The sequence below is a fragment of the Pygocentrus nattereri genome, chromosome 16 (genome assembly GCF_015220715.1).
Source record: "Pygocentrus nattereri isolate fPygNat1 chromosome 16, fPygNat1.pri, whole genome shotgun sequence".
Classification (NCBI taxonomy): Eukaryota; Metazoa; Chordata; class Actinopteri; order Characiformes; family Serrasalmidae; genus Pygocentrus; species Pygocentrus nattereri.
The window spans coordinates 23,824,283-23,841,501 of record NC_051226.1 but is presented as its reverse complement, the minus strand read 5'-3'; the positions used below and the strand labels follow the sequence as shown (position 1 = coordinate 23,841,501).

Here is a 17,219-nt window from a genome sequence, read left to right as displayed (position 1 = left end):
GAGTGTTGCATTATTGGACATGTAGTCCGGTGAAAAGAACATTCGACGAAAGGCATCAGCCAACATCCCACAGGGAGAATGAATGACTGGAGGCTGTGAATTTAAACTCTATTACTGACTGACAAACAGTCACCAGTGCTGAGGACTAACAGGTGTTTTCCCCTCCTCTGTTGTCTGTTGATTATTGATTGTGTGTTTTTTTGTAGTTTGTCTGTATTATTTGTATTTATTGTTCATCTGTAATGATGCCGATACTTTGTGTTAAAAGTGAACTCCACTGATTTTTCCAAAGTTCTGCATGCGTTTAGTAGTTAGGACTTAGTCATTCAGTGTTTTGGTGTAAAATGCTCTGTTCTAGAGAAACTTACTGAGTTAGAACTGTTCAAAGTGGTGGTGATAGGAGCCAGATGTCTTAAGTTTAATGCTTCTATAAGTTCCCTCATAGTTTTTTTTCATGTAAAAACATTACAAATGCATTACCTGAGGCCAGGGATGTTTTTATGTTTGGTTTGAGCCAAGTTATTTTTAAATACATGCAAAGCAGTATAAGGCAATATATTACACAAAAACATCTTTTCAGATTTTTCGCTGGTCATTCTGGAGAGGAAGAGATATAAAACACATGTATGCACGCACACACACACACACACACACACACACACACACACTTGACAATGCCTGATGTCCTTTATATTATGTGCAGGTTTCATAGTGAATGGACCAAAAGAAATGGCTCGAAATTACTTGTGGGTGTGGCGGTGTGGCGTTATATCAGCTGTACAAGATGAACATATCCAAGCATGACAGTTTTTTTTTTTCCACTCCTTTATTTGTATTCCATGACAGACTACCTGGGTCTTCTGGTCAGTCCATCTGTATGACCCCACTGGTGAACAATCTACCATACAAGCCATAGGATCAGGATGACAAGTGCAATATGAGGGGAGGAAAGTGTCTACAGTTTTCATGTAGTTTAAACATCTGCGAAGAGGCGACAAATATAAAATATAAACTCTATGGTAACATCACACGCACCACATTTACATCTTAATACACTATTCTGTATATACTTTTACTAGTAATACAAGGATGATGCACACAGACAAAAACTAATATTTCAGCAGGTGAAACAAAGCAGAAGGACCCAGTATGCTGTTGCTGTCTGCATGAGTGAGGCCTCCCTTTAGGCAATACGGTAATAACACAAATGGTGGAGTAACTGAAGGTAGTGGAGAACCAGTGAGAGAATCCAGCGCAGAACACTGCTGGCCGTTGATGCAGCAGAGAGATGGGGGATCGCCATTTGCGGCCCTGAAAGGTGATCGCGTCGAACAAGTGCTGAGTGAGTGAATAAGAGCAGCAGCCTCTTCAGGGTAGAGCACCCCAACATCGGCAGACGACGTGCCACAGGCTTATACGCTGCTGAGGGCATCGACACCAGGCAACACTTTACCTGTGAATGGTCACAACAAATGTTATTATTATTAACAACTATTCAATTGTTATTAGTATCTTAATAGCAACAGCTAGGGTGCCAAAGTACAGCTGTACCACATGTGTCTGAGCTCATTTCTGGAATAGTTTTTGGATAAGTATGAGTAATGCTTTTGTTTCTGTACAGACTCCTGGGCACACAGCCTTTACCCATGGAGTTAAATATCAAGCTACATGTGGTTTCATTTTTTCCATATAGTAGAGGTGGTGAAGACATTTCTACAAGCTGGTGTGTATGATATTTAATAATTATAATATTTCTATATAATTATGTTAGAAAAGAAAAACAGAGGAACATGAAATCACGAAGAGAGCTGTTTAAAGAACCTAGCATTTAAAAAGAAACCACATACTGCTGAGTATATGAGGAAATGCACACAAATACAGGAAAGCAGCACACTTGATCTGTTTAACTCTAAACTAGGGATGCACCGACAAGGGAACTGTAGGATAAAGCTGATATCTGTAATAAACGTGGGGTAGGAAATCTTCTGTAGATCAGTCTGAAGAGGCCACACACTCGAGTGGATCCACATTTATGGCAAAATCACCATAAACAATGAGGTCTACTCATTCAGGGTTTTTTTTTCTTCTCTTCAACTGATTTCAGTCTACAGCATACAATGCATGCCAAAAATGCAGCCAATGCACGGAGATGCAGTGTAGTCTTTAATACTGGGTGTGCAAGGCAAGCAGTACAAGAAGCATTTTTTTTTTTTTTTTTTACATGCGAGTGAGGTGACAAGGAGGATCTTGCTTATTTCAGCAAAACAGCCCCGTATCAGTCAAAGCTGACTCCAATTATCACAACGCTTCCTTCTCAGGCACCAACTCATGAGACAGTACAGGCAGCAAGGAATAGAGAAAGTCATCTTCAGTTTTGGACACAGCTTAAATAAATCTCCCGCCCTAAAATCCTCCAAAACAGGAAATTAAATAATGCTCACCCTCTAGAAGCTCCAGACTGGCTCCACCTCCTGTGCTCACGTGGCTGACCTTGTCCTCAGTGTCCCACTTGGCACAGCAGGTAGCCGTGTCTCCGCCACCTGAAAACATCAGCCACAGAGAGAAGAGAGATTACCTCCACATCCAGAACAACGTTGAACAAGAGCGTGGAATAATGAAGAAAAACGTTTAGTATAGACATAATGAGAAGTTACTCTTTGAAGCAAAAAAGAATGTTTGTCAGTTATGTTTCTCATAATGAACATAATGACAGCCATCAATTAATATTATGCAAAAGACCGCCTGCTAAAGGGAGTACAACCTTCCATTGTTAGCAATATTTACCATGTTTGGTTAAGCAGTTCCTTTAAAAACTCTAGTAGGTAATGATACTCTGGTGCCACCTAGTGGTTACCATGACACAACACATCAGTCAAAATCGAAGGCAATAGCATGACATTAGTACGTCACATTACTTTCAATTGCATTACGTTTTTTAAAAGTATATTTTGAAGCTTATTTGAGGTACTTGTAACCTCCATAAGGAGCATCTTGACTCTTGCTGCACTTACCGATGATGGTGATGCAGCCATTTTTGGTCACTTCCACAACTTTGTCCATCAGATTTTTGGTTCCCTTGGCAAAATTGTCCCACTCAAACACACCAACAGGTCCATTCCACACAATCTGCTTGGCTCTGCTCACAGCCTCTGCATAGAGCTTAGAGCTCTCCGGTCCACAGTCCAGACCCTGGACACAAAGAGAAAGGGAGAGTAAATTTAAAAACAGTATGAACATTTGTGGTACCGTGCACCGGGTAGTCTGGAGGTACCTCATAAAATAGCAGCTTTTTACCTGAAAAAGCACATCCACCAACAGGTAAGAGCTCAAACCCTTTTTTTAAAAAAAATAATAAATAGTACGTATGGTGTAACTTGAAAACAAAAAAACATATATAGACAGATAATCTCACGCTGAATTTTAAAGTGATAAATATCTACCACCCTTTAGGCTTGGAGGTTCTCTCAACCTCAGTCCCCAACAGTCATGTAGTGTGTTGCCGTTCAGTCAACGCAACATTGATGTCTACCTCTGTTCAGCCTCCCCTTGAAAATAAAAAACTGCCCCTTTTATACCCACTCACTAACATGGACTGCACCACCTGGGCATCCCCATAATTTAGGGTGAATTCAAAACAAACATACACACAACATTACATACATAACCGGTTTGTTTAAAACATACTCTGCAGCTTTACATCAAGTAAATATTATTTGTTATTTATATACTAAAGAGATATACATCTTTCGCCACAGATAAACTGGATCCCCCTGCACCAGCAATTTCCCCCAGTCCACTGAAGGATTTAAAAGCTGGGTGACCTGCACGCTGCCACTCCCAAGAGATACAAGTAAGTGCCCAGTCTATCTGTGAAGGTCTCTGTTAAAATTGCCCTTGCATTAAGCCTGGTGATAGGTAAGGGTGACTTACCTTATCACAACATTAAAAGCGTATTGGTCAATAAATCACATATTTAGTACCTGCCTGTTCTTTTCTAAGTACAGTGAAAGATGTTCAAATTATCGTCCATGATAAATCAACCCTGTGCTACAGATGCGGCAGACAGAGATTCTGTCAAAAAACATTTGAGTATTATTCAGTCCGATAAAGACTGCGTTGAACAAACTGGTCATCCTACCATCCAGTCTGCTGGAATGCCAGCTTCCACTGTAGCTGTGCCTGTCGCAGCTTTCTCATCAAACTTGTCTGCAATGACAAAGTCGACAGGGAGAGAGATCTTGACACCATTCTTCTCTGCCTTGGCCATCAGGTCCTTTACAATTTTGGATCCCTCCTCATCAAACAGTGAAGTGCCGATCTGTCCCAATACACAAAAGAAGAGCATTCACAGCTGTGTATACAATTAATGTTAAATTAATAGTTATAATAAATGTATTTTATTAGTTATTAAATGTATTAAATGTTAAAAAATAAATAAATAAATATACAAATTACAACTGATTCACAAACTCAAAACATTGCATTGTGTCAGTTGTGGGGGAAAAAAAGAAATGAAAAAGATACATTAGGAGATTATATGCAGTCTAAACTTTTTTTTTCAAATTTTTTGTAACAATTATCAATATTTATATTAAAAAATGAATGCACACATTTTTGAGTGCTTATCAGTATTTTCGGAGTCTCATGCATTCTTTACTGTTGTCCGCAGACCATTCATAGCGACTAGACTTTTGTTCTGTGCACATATTTCCCAGTGTCCTCAATTACACTGAGGAGTTCTCATTGTAATTTAAATCTGGTAAATTTGCTGGCTTATCATCCGACTTTCCTCCTTAAACTCCTTTTTTATGGTTTCCCTCTTTTAAATGAACAGAAGGGATATATAACTGTAAATTGTAAAAGGAATAAGCAGAATTTGTGCACCTCTGTTCAGCTTCTGCACATTTTAAAGTGCCATTTAACATATTAAGAAAAGATAAAACGATGTGTCTGGCATTATTTATGGCACTTTTTTTCTTCCAATATGCAAACAAATAGAAACTGTGCATTAACATTTGCAGAAAAGGGGCATATTTTAATTGTATTCTATGTAGAGGATGTTTAACTTTTCACTTAGAAAACCAAAAAAATACATAATTTTTGTATTTGGGTGTTCAAACGCTTGCAGAAGACCGCAGCTGCATGTTTTTGACTGCCAGTGTATATTTATCTCTGTATGTTTCATCCCAACAGCGAGCCACTCACCTCCATGTTCTTGAGGACCTTGAGGAAGGTGAATGCCATGCCGCCCCCAATGATCATCTCATCTACTTTGTCCAGCATGTTGTTGATCAGCTGGATCTTATCTTTGACTTTGGCCCTACAATAAGCAAAGAAGCACTTAGGAAAACAGGCAAAAATCCACTCATATTAGTACCATAATTTACTAGTTACTACAGTCTATTGGGACTAGGATGGGTGTGAAAATCAAAATAAACAGTTTTAAGAATTCTGCAGCACCTGGAGAAACTTTAGTTATTTACATTGTTTGCACAACTTATCAATAGGCCATTCCTATCAGTGAACTCTGTCACTGATGAGACAGATATACAAAATACTTCCATTATCATCACCAATGAGCATGCAGGGACGTTTGCCTCAAAATGAGTATCTAGTTGGAAAGTAAGTCCCTTGCACAACTATCTAAGATTCCTAGATGCTATGCCCCATCCTCCTGTAGCCCCACAGTTTAAAATAAAAAACACAATTAGGCATTAAAATGTGATCCACTTAAACATGGAGCATTCATTGAGATAGTAATGAAGTCAAATACATACAAATTCATTTATAAGGTGCTTACTATTAGGCATGGTCTATTAGGAATGTTGTATATATTATAGATTTTTATATAAGGAATATTTCAAAGTGTTTTTTAAAAGATCTTTGATTTCTTTTAAAGTTTTTTGTCACTACCAAAACATTCATACTGAGTCATATGGTTAAGTTTCAGAGACATTATCGGTAGCAACAAAATGGGAAACTCAGTCCTTTATTTTAATAAAATTAACATAATTAAGGTATAGGATCACTATTTTAGTCTACATCTGTTAAAAGTCAGACTTTGAACCAGTTCAGTAGAATGATCCATATAGAAGTGCATGTGTGGTCCAATCACACATACCTTTATGTAAATATAAAACCACAATAATATAAAACTATTCTTTCAGAAAATCTGCTCTTGCTATGAGATTTGCATGATTAACACTCAAATGGTTCAGTGAAAAATTAACTGACTACCCAAACAGCCTTATTCATCACTTCTTGATCCAAGGTTGGCAGGTTCAGGTTAAAAATCAGAATCTTTGTGTTAAAGGGTAATTGCACAATAGACTAGCATTGTTCTAGACTTTGACCTGTGCATGAAGCCAGAGTGTCTGACACGCTAAGTAGGGCACTGTCACATACGTGTCTATATTGCATAAGAACATAAACCTGTGTGTTGCTGGATTGCCATTGATGCTCCTTTAAGTTTAAGCGGGGGCAGGAGGTGCAGAGAACATTTATCCACGTAAACCCATTATTATAGGGCTTATATCACAGAAAACTAAAATAATGCCACTTTTTAATAAGAAGATTGATGTAATATGTAAACACTGCTAAAGTTTTAAGTCCTGTCACTCACTCTCCACTCCATACAGTTCATATATGGAAACTAAACCCATTTTGAATTCATTGTGTTTGTGATGTTAAACATCGGTCAACAGTTAAGCCCCGCCCATTCACACTGAGGTTATAATGAGTGCTTCTACCCCAGACTGATTTTTTGAATGAACAACGATATAGCACAGCCAATCATCTCTTTGAGACACTAAAGCACAGCTGGCATTTTCAAATTCTGTAAAATGAAGATACAACATTCTGTTCTGACCATCAAAACCAAAAACACCCCATACACAAAACTGCGGAACCACTTGGTTTATCTGAATAAATTCCCCCACATGTTTCCTAACCCTCACCCTCCAAGGATGGCCAAGAAAGGTCTCTGTGGTTTCTCCAAAGCCATGGCAAAGTAGTCCAGCTCCTTCTTCATCAGGAAGCCTGCAGCCTTCTGAGGCAGATCTACTCCCACCATGGAGCTGAAAGAAAGGGGACAGTTAGTTTAGCAGAGGAAACTCTTTTGAAGATCCTTCCAGTTAAAGGAACTGCTCAACCAAACCAACCTAACAAATCACAAAACGAAGTTAGTTGCCTCAAATTACCACAATATCATTAGCATACTGCCACTTCCTTGCTAACAGTTAGCTACTTTAGCATTCGGGGCTGAACTATTTTATTTAAATCTCATGTGTCACAGCATGTTTTTGCTTATCATCACATTTACTGTGCTACTCGTATCCGTCAGGATACACTCTTGGGAAACGTAGGATGCCATTCAAGATGGAAGAGTGGCTATGTTGAAACAATTTAAAGCGAGCTGAAGGTATACCTGTGGGCTCTGTGTGCTGTTCCGAAGGCATCATTAACGTAGACGTCACCCAGCTTGGACAAGGAGGACCTGAATGCGTTAATCTCTTCCTGTGATGCTTTGGTCTGGAGGAAAGTGCCAGAAAATCTTATGAGCCCAAACGTGTTCAGCAGACAAGTGAGGAAACCTTAACCTTTAATAGTAAAACATGCCCAACATAATTCCCTTGACTTTGAAACTGTCAGAGATCCATATGTGGCCCCACACTTTAATTCCTCACCGTGTAAACTAGACACCTTCGGTTTTCATAGTATATAATCATTTTAATATTAAATTACAGAATACTTCATAGTAGATACTGAATAATAAAGCATAAGATTAATGATACACTGCAAGATTTGGAGATCTCCATTTGGGAATGTGTAATTGTATGTAACATGAAGAAGAACATTGTGTTAATTTGGTTGACGTTCGGATCCTCACAAGCGGATGAGTATGCTGACTGTGAGCGTGTGAGTATTCATAGAGAACTTTGTCAAAATTTGGAAAAGGACGCATCTTCCAATGATGTTCGTCAACAGTGAACTGTTTGTCATCTCCATTAGCATATACTGATTTTATATGCGAGACCTCCACATCGAGTCTTTTTGAGCCGGTACATTTGAAAAACTCCCATGAAACCCTACCCGATGCTTCTGACTTAAATTATTATCATAGGCTTTACAAGGGTGGCTCACAGCAAAGCATGGTGATTTTTTTACCTTCATATATTGAAGCTTTAAGAACTGGACAATAAGCATGTAGTTATTTGAATTATATGGGAATACTCCATTTGTGTTTGTAAATTTCATATCTTCACTTAAATCTCTTACGGATAGGAATAAATGGCCAATTACTCGTGAATATAAGGGTTTCTAAATGGTTCTTGGTTATGGTTCTGAGACAAAAATCTAACTGGCTTTACATTATGCAAAGATTCTTCAAACTTAAAATGGTTCTTCACAACCAAACATCTACAAAGGAGATTCTTTACAAGAGCCCTCCACAGAAAGAGTCATTAAAGAGTAGTTCTTCTATTGCACAGCTCCAAAGAACCTTTTTGTCACATCTTTTGAAAAGCATATTTCAGAATGGTGGTCTATAAGGAATTTAGTTCGTTTTAGTATCTCAACAAAAAGATTATCTGGGAAAATCAACTATCATCAAACAGCCAGCGGGTCTGAAATCTGGCATCACTCAGATCAGCTTTCAGCTGCCCTTAAGCACTCAAAAGTTTGCGACTCTTGAACTCCGCTGAGAGAAAGGTCATGAACGTGCCTGTGTCCAAGGCCCACCAAAGCCATCATCTACTGCTGTACCATCAAGAGAACCTTGGAAAGGTCAGCAGGGCGTTTGTGCTTCCTCCCCCTCCCTCCTCATCTCTCCTTCCCTACACTGCATTCCAGCCAGGGCTCCGCAGACCAGAAAAGCAACACGCTCACACAAGACCACCTCAGTGCCCTTCCTGTAAATGTCAAAAGGCCAACCATACACTAGAGCAGCCCACCAGGCAGCAGCCTCTGCCCTTTGAGAATGAGAGGTAGGTAAACGCTCAGTTTATCATGTTCCTGTTAAACTGTTCTGTACATTGATAAACCTGACTGGACAACTGTAGCCTAGTAGTAGTATTATGAGGGTGGCAGCACGTGTGCAACTGTTCTGCAAGCTTTAAGAAACCTAAACACTGAGCTTTACAATTAATATGCAATACAACTGACTACTAGGAGAAAATCTACCAAAGATACAATTTGATTATGATTATTCTGGAAATCTCAAATTGCACCACAATCAAATTATTAAATAAATAAATTAAAATGGACTATTTGCACAGTAAAGGAATACTGACAGTGTAAACCAGGGTTGCCTAAATGTTTTGTTCTGGGGGGACATTTTGTCTGTGAAGGACTGAGGTCCAACAGACAAAATAATATACAAATAAATTAGGGATGTTTTAAATTGAGTTTTATAATATTTGTAATACTACACAATATTTTTAAATCACCCCGGGTCCTTATACTCTTTATATATTACTTCAGAACTATTTACTTCATTATGTTTAACAACTACATCTTTGAATATTATCATAATAAATCAGCTACAATATGTTCCAACATTGCAAAATCAATGCATCTGAACAACTAAGAATCAGTGCATTTTACCTCCTACTGCCATAATGAGAAGGAATGGGCCACATGTTAAACAGATATTAAATGCAAAGATTCATTCACCGCTCTAAAAATTGCAAGCCCATCTAGGATTAACCGGATAATCCGGTATGATATTCAATTAAAGAAACAACAATGCTAGTTTGTTTCATAAATGACCCTACTCTTCCAGACGTTTCACATATTTCAGCAGACTGCCTGTATGCAGACAATGACTAAGCATTTTTCCCCCTGTTTATCGTCTACAGCTGTTAGCCTGACACTCGCCTTGTTTCCTGCGGCATCTTTGCCCTTGCCCTCCTCTGCAACATGGAAGCGCAGGTTCTCCAGGAGAATAACGGATCCTGCAGGAGGGTCAGCACAGGCACTCTCCACGTCTGGACCGACACAGTCCTTAAGGAACTTAACATCTCTAGAACAGGAAAAACAATATCAAATGTGGTCAAAAATGGAACTCTGACAGTGAAATATAAGAATTGCTTGGGGCAGGTGCACGTACACTGTTGAGTAACTTCTTAAATAAGCCATTTAAGAAAACTGATCTATTTTTTTGCATATCATGATACAGTGGTGAGAATGTGTTAGAATATCATAAAATAATCTGGGCTCATGTTGTCCACTCCCCCTTATAGAGAAGCTCAGGTTTCTTGAAGTGCATTGCTGTGCATCACACTTCCATATAAAATCTCAGGCCCAAATTACACTACTCTGCAAAGACTGCCCAATGGAGGACAGCGCCACTGTGGTCATTCCTTCCCAACATGCCAACATTTTCTTGGTTGTGTATTTTCACCTTTAATCATAAATGTTATTTCTGTAACTGTAATACTTGTAAAATTAAGTGATGAATAGGGTTAGGGTTACATAAGTAACAATGCAATGTATCTACTGAAAGTAATAACAATATAAAACACAGTACAGCACTGCAATAAGATTTCAGGTCTTAAAAGGATCAAACTTGAATTTCTGCAATGTGTGAGAAGGTTGTGTCAGACAGCATGGCTCACTTACTTCCCCAGCAGGTTCTTGAGTTCTGCAGCCACAGGCTCCAGAGAGTACTTATTGGGCATGGGGACGCCATCGGGCCTGCCCAAGTGGCTCATCAGCACCACAGCTTTAGCCCCGTTGTTTAAACAGTACTGGATGGATGGGACTGCAGCCTTGATTCTGTGTGGAGAGAGATGTTTTGGATGGAGTTAACTGAGTATACTGATTAATATCAGTTTAGAAACATTTATTGAATAAGTACACTACAAGACATTTAGACGAAACCAAGGAAAAGCAACACTTTATAATAGTTTTACCTCTGGTTGTTTGTGATGGTCTTGTCCTTCATGGGCACATTGAAATCAACCCTGTGTGAAAAAAAAAAGTTATTTTAAGCGGAAGACATGCTGCATATTCGCTATACTAACATTACGTTTCTACCAGCCAAAATATTAGTAATGAGTGAAAATTTGTTGAAATGACTTTCTCTATGATGTGATACTAAACATGTTGGCGTAGGCTAAGTTTGCATGTTCAAACACTGCAATTGTATTAGGCAGCATAATGAACAGAACACAGAGGATTGTGCTCATCTTCACAATAGACAGTTCTGCAGCCCATCGTAGGGCATCACGACGTATTGTTACACCTCAAATGACTAGCCATATGACTGAATGAAGCGTTTACCCCCCCTACATTCCAGTTCAATGGTGGTGAATTTAATTATACAAATTTGTCTTTTACTGCAGTCTCACCCTGATCAACTTCCCAACAGCACAATTTATTGAATTCTTCTTTTCCCAACATTACCACCATCTTTACCATACTCCACAGCAAAATCCATCCACATCTTTCTCTTATGCACCTGGGTCCAGTGTGCTTACGATAATGTTTCTCTTTCTATAAGACAGTGGTAAGGATTTTGAAGGAATTTGCTGTTGATCATGATAAACGGTGTCAATGCTGGTATAAGAAAGAAAAGAGTGAGTACTTCTCAGGGATCAGACAATACAAAGCAAAATATAAGATAAAAAAAATATAATTCTTAAGGGTCTCAAAAAGCTGCATTAGAGGGGGGCAATGTGACCATACACTTGAGTTATGATAAATTGTCATGATGCTTTTCTGAGTATAATGTGAATCATCTGTACTCAAAGAACACAGAGTTACTGCATATTTGGTTAAAAAGAGACCAGAATTGGTCCTGTTTAACTGGATTTAATGCAGGATACGACATAAATTGCCTTTTTAATGCCATTTTTTTCTTTTCTTTTTTTGTGTGACACTACTAGGACATTGTATCTGTGTGTCAAAACACCTTGACACGCACCACATACTGTGAAAATGTGTATCACAATACTTAAAAACATACACACACACACACACACACACACAATGTATGTGTGTGTAGTGTTTGTAGATTACATACAAAATATATATAAAAAGTATCAAATGTATGAGAAACAAACATGTACATATCATGTTCTAAATGTCATCTTTAATACCAGTATTATTTTGGTGATTATCTAGGACATTTTTCGATTTCCATGATGGCAATTGGTATAATAACACAGTCTCCATTTTTTTTTGGAAACTTATTTATTTTGACAGTCTTGGTGGGCATCACATATTTGGTTTCCCCAAAGACATGCGGCTGGGTGGTAGAGCTTTGGTAGTCTATCTAGCACACAGACTATGAAAGGATAGCAACCGTCACGGTCAGCTGTGAGTGTTCAGGCCAGTAACACAAAAAGCTGTATAAACACCAAATAAATTAAGGGATCAAGACATGACTTTGTACACCTTGTGAAACCAGAGCTGCTCCACATATCTTAAAATCTCAGGTTAAACTGCAACTTGTTTGACCAAAAAGACTAAAATTGTGTGGTGAGGGTTGCAGTACAGCTTACTGAATATCAGCAGAGCCTCGCTGATCTATATGAAGCCCACTGGCCTAGCTCTCAGAAGCAAAGACATACTGGTGTAAACTGACACTAATAAGTCAATACAGACTATTCAGGTTTGCTCCTATGGTGATCCATTCCTGCTATATTTGTACTTTCGTGCTCTCATAGTAACACAGCAAAGCTTTTTAAAACCTAATAGATTTTCTACAAAGCATTTCAATATACTACAACAGTCTGGACAGAGATGAAAGGCAAGAAGACACTGTCTGAAAGCCCTGCCCATCGCTCACTCACAGGTAGTTATTAGTTAATAAGTGACATTAATAGGCCTTTCATAATGGATCAGATATTACCAATGGAAACATGTGAGGATCACAAAAGGTGGTAGTGATCTCACTCACAGTTTCTGCAGTACAGACCAGGTGTTATGTGCTACTTAAGTGACTCACTGATGCTTCAACACAGAAACCACCAATTGGATTTTACTGTAATTCAGTTTTGAGACATTATTTCCACAACGCATTTGCACAGTATGAAGGAACTGCAAACAGGACTCTAGTAAAGAGCCGGTGCCCCACTGAGAGGCTCACAGCTCATCAGCATGCGGAAAGTTTCTCTACCCTTATTATGTGTCACCGGGAGCTCCCGCAAAACACACAGGAGCACGCACACTGTGGCACGTTCACACACACTCCCCACCACTACACGAATTACGTAACACCTAAGCCCCCCTTTCTCTATTCCTCCATCGGTCTGGTGCAAGGAGGCGGAAGAATGGACGATCAGCCCAGTCTGTAATTCTATTGATGTCCAGGCTCACAGACATACACCAAAAGCAACAGGAGTACATGGGGATGGTGATGATGACAAAGGCCACTGCAGCCATCTAGAAGGTGAATGGATTTCTACAAGAAAATCAAACTGAATTTTGCATACAGATCATGCTATTGACTTCTCACATCATTTAGAGGCCTTTCTGCAAAAAAATCATCAAAGCAAAAAAGGAGGAGCCCCTCACGAGAGACCGAAAGGAACAGCCCAAGGGCATGATGACGTCACACTCATGGTTACAAGTCGATGTTCAGGGTGAAATTGGACACCAGTGTTTTTGCGCCACATCTCGTTTTAGAAACATTAACTTTACAAAGCGAACATGTTCTCTTAAAACTCTCTGACAACCTAAAGAAATGTGGTTTTGAGGAAAAATGATGGACTAGTCCTTTAAAGGGTGGTCCATGTTGCCTACGCGACGCTGAACACCGCTCGGTGAGAGGCTGCTTTTGGCAGCACTAGTGGGCTTTTTCACCACCCACCTCCACATAAACTCGCTATTCTGTATTATTATTATGCCCTGGGCGACTTTATTTTTACGTATAGTGAACGCGTTTAAGTACAGGGTCTAACACGCCTCACACGACTTCCTACCCCGCCAGCTTCTTGTTCGAATTTTTCCGGTCCACCTTAAACGGTGCAACAGTTACATTCAGGTGCCTTGGAGCGAATAAGAAAATAGACCTGCCGCACTATTTAAGGTGGAATGGGGAAATCCGAACAAGAAGTTGACGAATTTCAGCTTTCTTCACATGAAAGGCGCTTTGCTAAACCTACCTAAACTGCTGATCTTCCAAACGCTGCTAAAATCTAAGAGTGATGTCTTGCCAGGAATTCTGCAGATACTCCATCTCTACAATTGATATCGAACAGTTGCGATGGATTAAGGATGAAATGTGATGCAGCTAAATCTGTTGTAGTTTTCCTCTCCGCCGGTAGAGGGAGCAAGTGGGTTTAACTCGGCCTGAAAATCCATGTGTGAAGCCAAATCAGCCACCAACTACATTTATGAGTGAATGAACAGACGCGGAAAGACGCGCAGCACGTTAGGAAATCCTGAACTGCTCAGTTCAGACCACACGTGGTGTTCTTAAACGGAAACTGCTAAAACTTGAAACGTGACATGCCCACTTCCTGTGCAAGACGCCAACTGAGCCGTTACCGTTAATTCATTCTGATGCTGTAACACTGATCACCAGCACACCGGCGCATTACAGCCCGACTCCGGCGAGCGGAGTCCGAGGGCCACGAGCAGCTGGCCTTATTTACCATCACGGCAATAAAAGCCTTCAGACAGGCCGCCGCTGTCGAAGCTCACCTCATGATGACACGCTTTCCCTTCACATCCACCTTGTCCAGGGTGAGTTTATTGGACAGAGACATCTCGGATGTTGGCTGCTCGGCGTTTCTCCCTGGCGGCTGTGGTCTGCAGAGCTGGGTAGTTCCCGAATGAAAATGACCTTAGCTTCATGCGCACGCACCCCGGGTGGGCGGGGCGGGCTGGAGCAGCTTGTTGTTTATTGGTTATGTTAAACACGACGTGGGCGGGGCAACCGGGCCCTGTGACCAGTTATTGGACGAATCTGCTGTCCATCAACTGCGTCATCTTGCGTTTGACTAAAGCCTCGGCATGCGACTTCTATAGTCAGTTCCAGCTTATGATAGTTCACTGAATGCGTTAGTATGCGTTTATTTAGATTTCTCCTAGTATGATTAAAGCTAGTCTGGGAGATAACCGATATTTAATTAGGCAGTATTTTTAACTAATGCTTAAAATGACCTCAGACTTGAGACAGCAATGTTAACTCTTGATACCCAAATACTGTTTTTATGGTTTAATTTATACTTAATTTTTTTTTTAAAGAAATAGCTGAAATTTTTTTTTTTTTGTGAATTTGGTGTCAAAGCGTGAACTTTCAGGCTGCACGTACTCAATGGCTCTGACGGTGATGCGCCCTCAATGTAAGACACAACACCGCCATCTCGTGGAGGTCCGCCTACTTAACAGGAAAAAGACGAATTGTTCTGCAATGTAGGTACCTGCCTCCATAATGTGTGGCGTGCATATTCACAGACATTAACACAAATGCATACGATCTACCATCATTTTAAAGTATGGACTTTCAATTTAAATGTGATTCTGACTATTGACTAAATTTAACTTATTATGCAACATCAAACAGAATCAGAGTTGCTCATTTCTTTTGCACAAACGAAACCTGATGTTGCCTCACACCAAACATTTACCATAATCAACTTCAAAGAAAGTTCATATTGTTATTAGACCACAAACATTCTCACCGGGCCATCACAATAAGGTCACAACAAAACGCTATATTTATTATTTAATTTATTACATTTTTACAGACATGCCAGGCCAACAGTACAGCTTAGGTATAGACCGTATCCATTAAGAAAAATGGAAAAAGTTCAGAATGTTTGGGATGTTCCTTCGCACCATGTCCCCGTGAGGAGGAAACCTGAAGGTGGTGCATCCGTTACTCTTTCCATTCCTTGGGCTGCACCTTGCCTACAGGAGACAGATTCCATACGATGCCGGTGGACGTGATCACCTAGAAACGTGACAAACAACATTACACAAAGCCAACGTCAAAAACATGAACCTATGAAATGGTACAGATTAGCTGGATCAAGTAGATCTAGTTAGTGTGACTAACTCTGGTGGACCATAGACACAAACCGTGCACTTACATAGCCCCAGACTGCGGTGCAAAATGTGGCTCCAGCAATCAGCAGCGGTGTGCCGTACTTCGCGTGGAACTCTGGGGATAAATCTGACGAGGCATGTCGCACAGCAACCTGACGGGAAGCTCGACCTAGAGGGAAGAAAACACACTGCGGTGATCACAAAGTACACAAGGCACATTTGTGTCATTTACGGTAAGGTAACGTGATTTACACTGTTAGAACAGCCGTCTGTGCATTTACAGCGCAATGTTATCACTGCCATCTACCTCACTCTTCACAGTCACCTGCACGGTTTGGTGCATTTTTTCCAGTAACTGCTGTTGTTGGTGTAGCTAGCTACTTGTCTGGTATGTGCAACAACCCCCACCCCACTCCCTTCCCATGTGTACTTATATTTTATAGCTATGCAGGGACATGCTGCGGTAGTACAAGCACTCTGAACATATATGACAATACTGCTTGAATGCTAGCTAACCTAACTAGCTTAGCCCGCTCGGCTGACTTCTGCTGTCAGCTAAGGTTACCGGAACAAATCAGAACACAACAAAAAACGACGTCAAACTACCGAAAAGCCACGAAACGCCCAGTGATAAGGAATAAAAGCTAAATGAACGCTCTCGGTGGTTAAAGCCAGTTAGAGGCCGCTCTATCCAACCCCCCGTTAGCCGCCTCGGAGCCAGCCGAACTGTCAGCGCCAGCGGGAGCCGCACTCTGTAGACACGCTGGCAAGACGGACATTAAAGTCCAAGTGTCGTTCACGGCAAATGAGACTAAAAGAACAGCGCGTGTTTAAACTCACCGGTGAGGTTCAGAGCAGCTTTAGCGAAGCGGTACATGTTTATTTAGTCTGTTTCGGGGGTCTCTCTCAATACCCTTGAACGGTCTAAAACAAAATGGCAGATCACACACGCCGGATATCCGCGCGCGTCTTAAAACGCATGCGCCGTCGTTGTGCCGAATTCCGACTCCCCGGCAGAATCCGACTCCCCCTCGTAAACATGTGGACGTTACGGACTGCACTCCAGATTTCTTTGGCTATTCCTCTGTGTAAATAACGGTTTATCTTTAAATTCCCTTCACAGCAAACAACACAACAGGATCTAAAGCCAAATAAAGACCTGACGTTGCAGCATTAGCTGACTTTTTTTTCTCGTCATTATTCAGCAACAAGACGTT

General features: G+C 40.4%; 2 protein-coding genes across 2 annotated transcripts; both read right to left on the bottom strand.

Annotated features, from left to right (window-relative positions):
* Nucleotides 1-806: 806 nt before the first annotated feature.
* On the bottom strand, nt 807-14,807 carry pgk1 (phosphoglycerate kinase 1). The gene is made up of 11 exons (XM_017704346.2): nt 14,653-14,807; nt 10,914-10,964; nt 10,621-10,776; nt 9,877-10,021; nt 7,427-7,530; nt 6,957-7,076; nt 5,206-5,320; nt 4,139-4,318; nt 3,012-3,189; nt 2,442-2,540; nt 807-1,453 (listed from the first exon to the last, which is right to left on the bottom strand). The coding sequence occupies exons 1-11, from the start codon at nt 14,715-14,717 to the stop codon at nt 1,413-1,415; spliced, it is 1,254 nt and encodes a 417-aa protein (XP_017559835.1). The 5' UTR covers nt 14,718-14,807; the 3' UTR covers nt 807-1,412.
* Nucleotides 14,808-15,667: 860 nt separating this feature from the next.
* LOC108431246 (cytochrome c oxidase subunit 7B, mitochondrial) lies at nt 15,668-16,995 on the bottom strand. Its single transcript, XM_017704266.2, has 3 exons — nt 16,843-16,995; nt 16,047-16,171; nt 15,668-15,907 (listed from the first exon to the last, which is right to left on the bottom strand). The coding sequence occupies exons 1-3, from the start codon at nt 16,877-16,879 to the stop codon at nt 15,833-15,835; spliced, it is 237 nt and encodes a 78-aa protein (XP_017559755.1). The 5' UTR covers nt 16,880-16,995; the 3' UTR covers nt 15,668-15,832.
* Nucleotides 16,996-17,219: the final 224 nt, after the last annotated feature.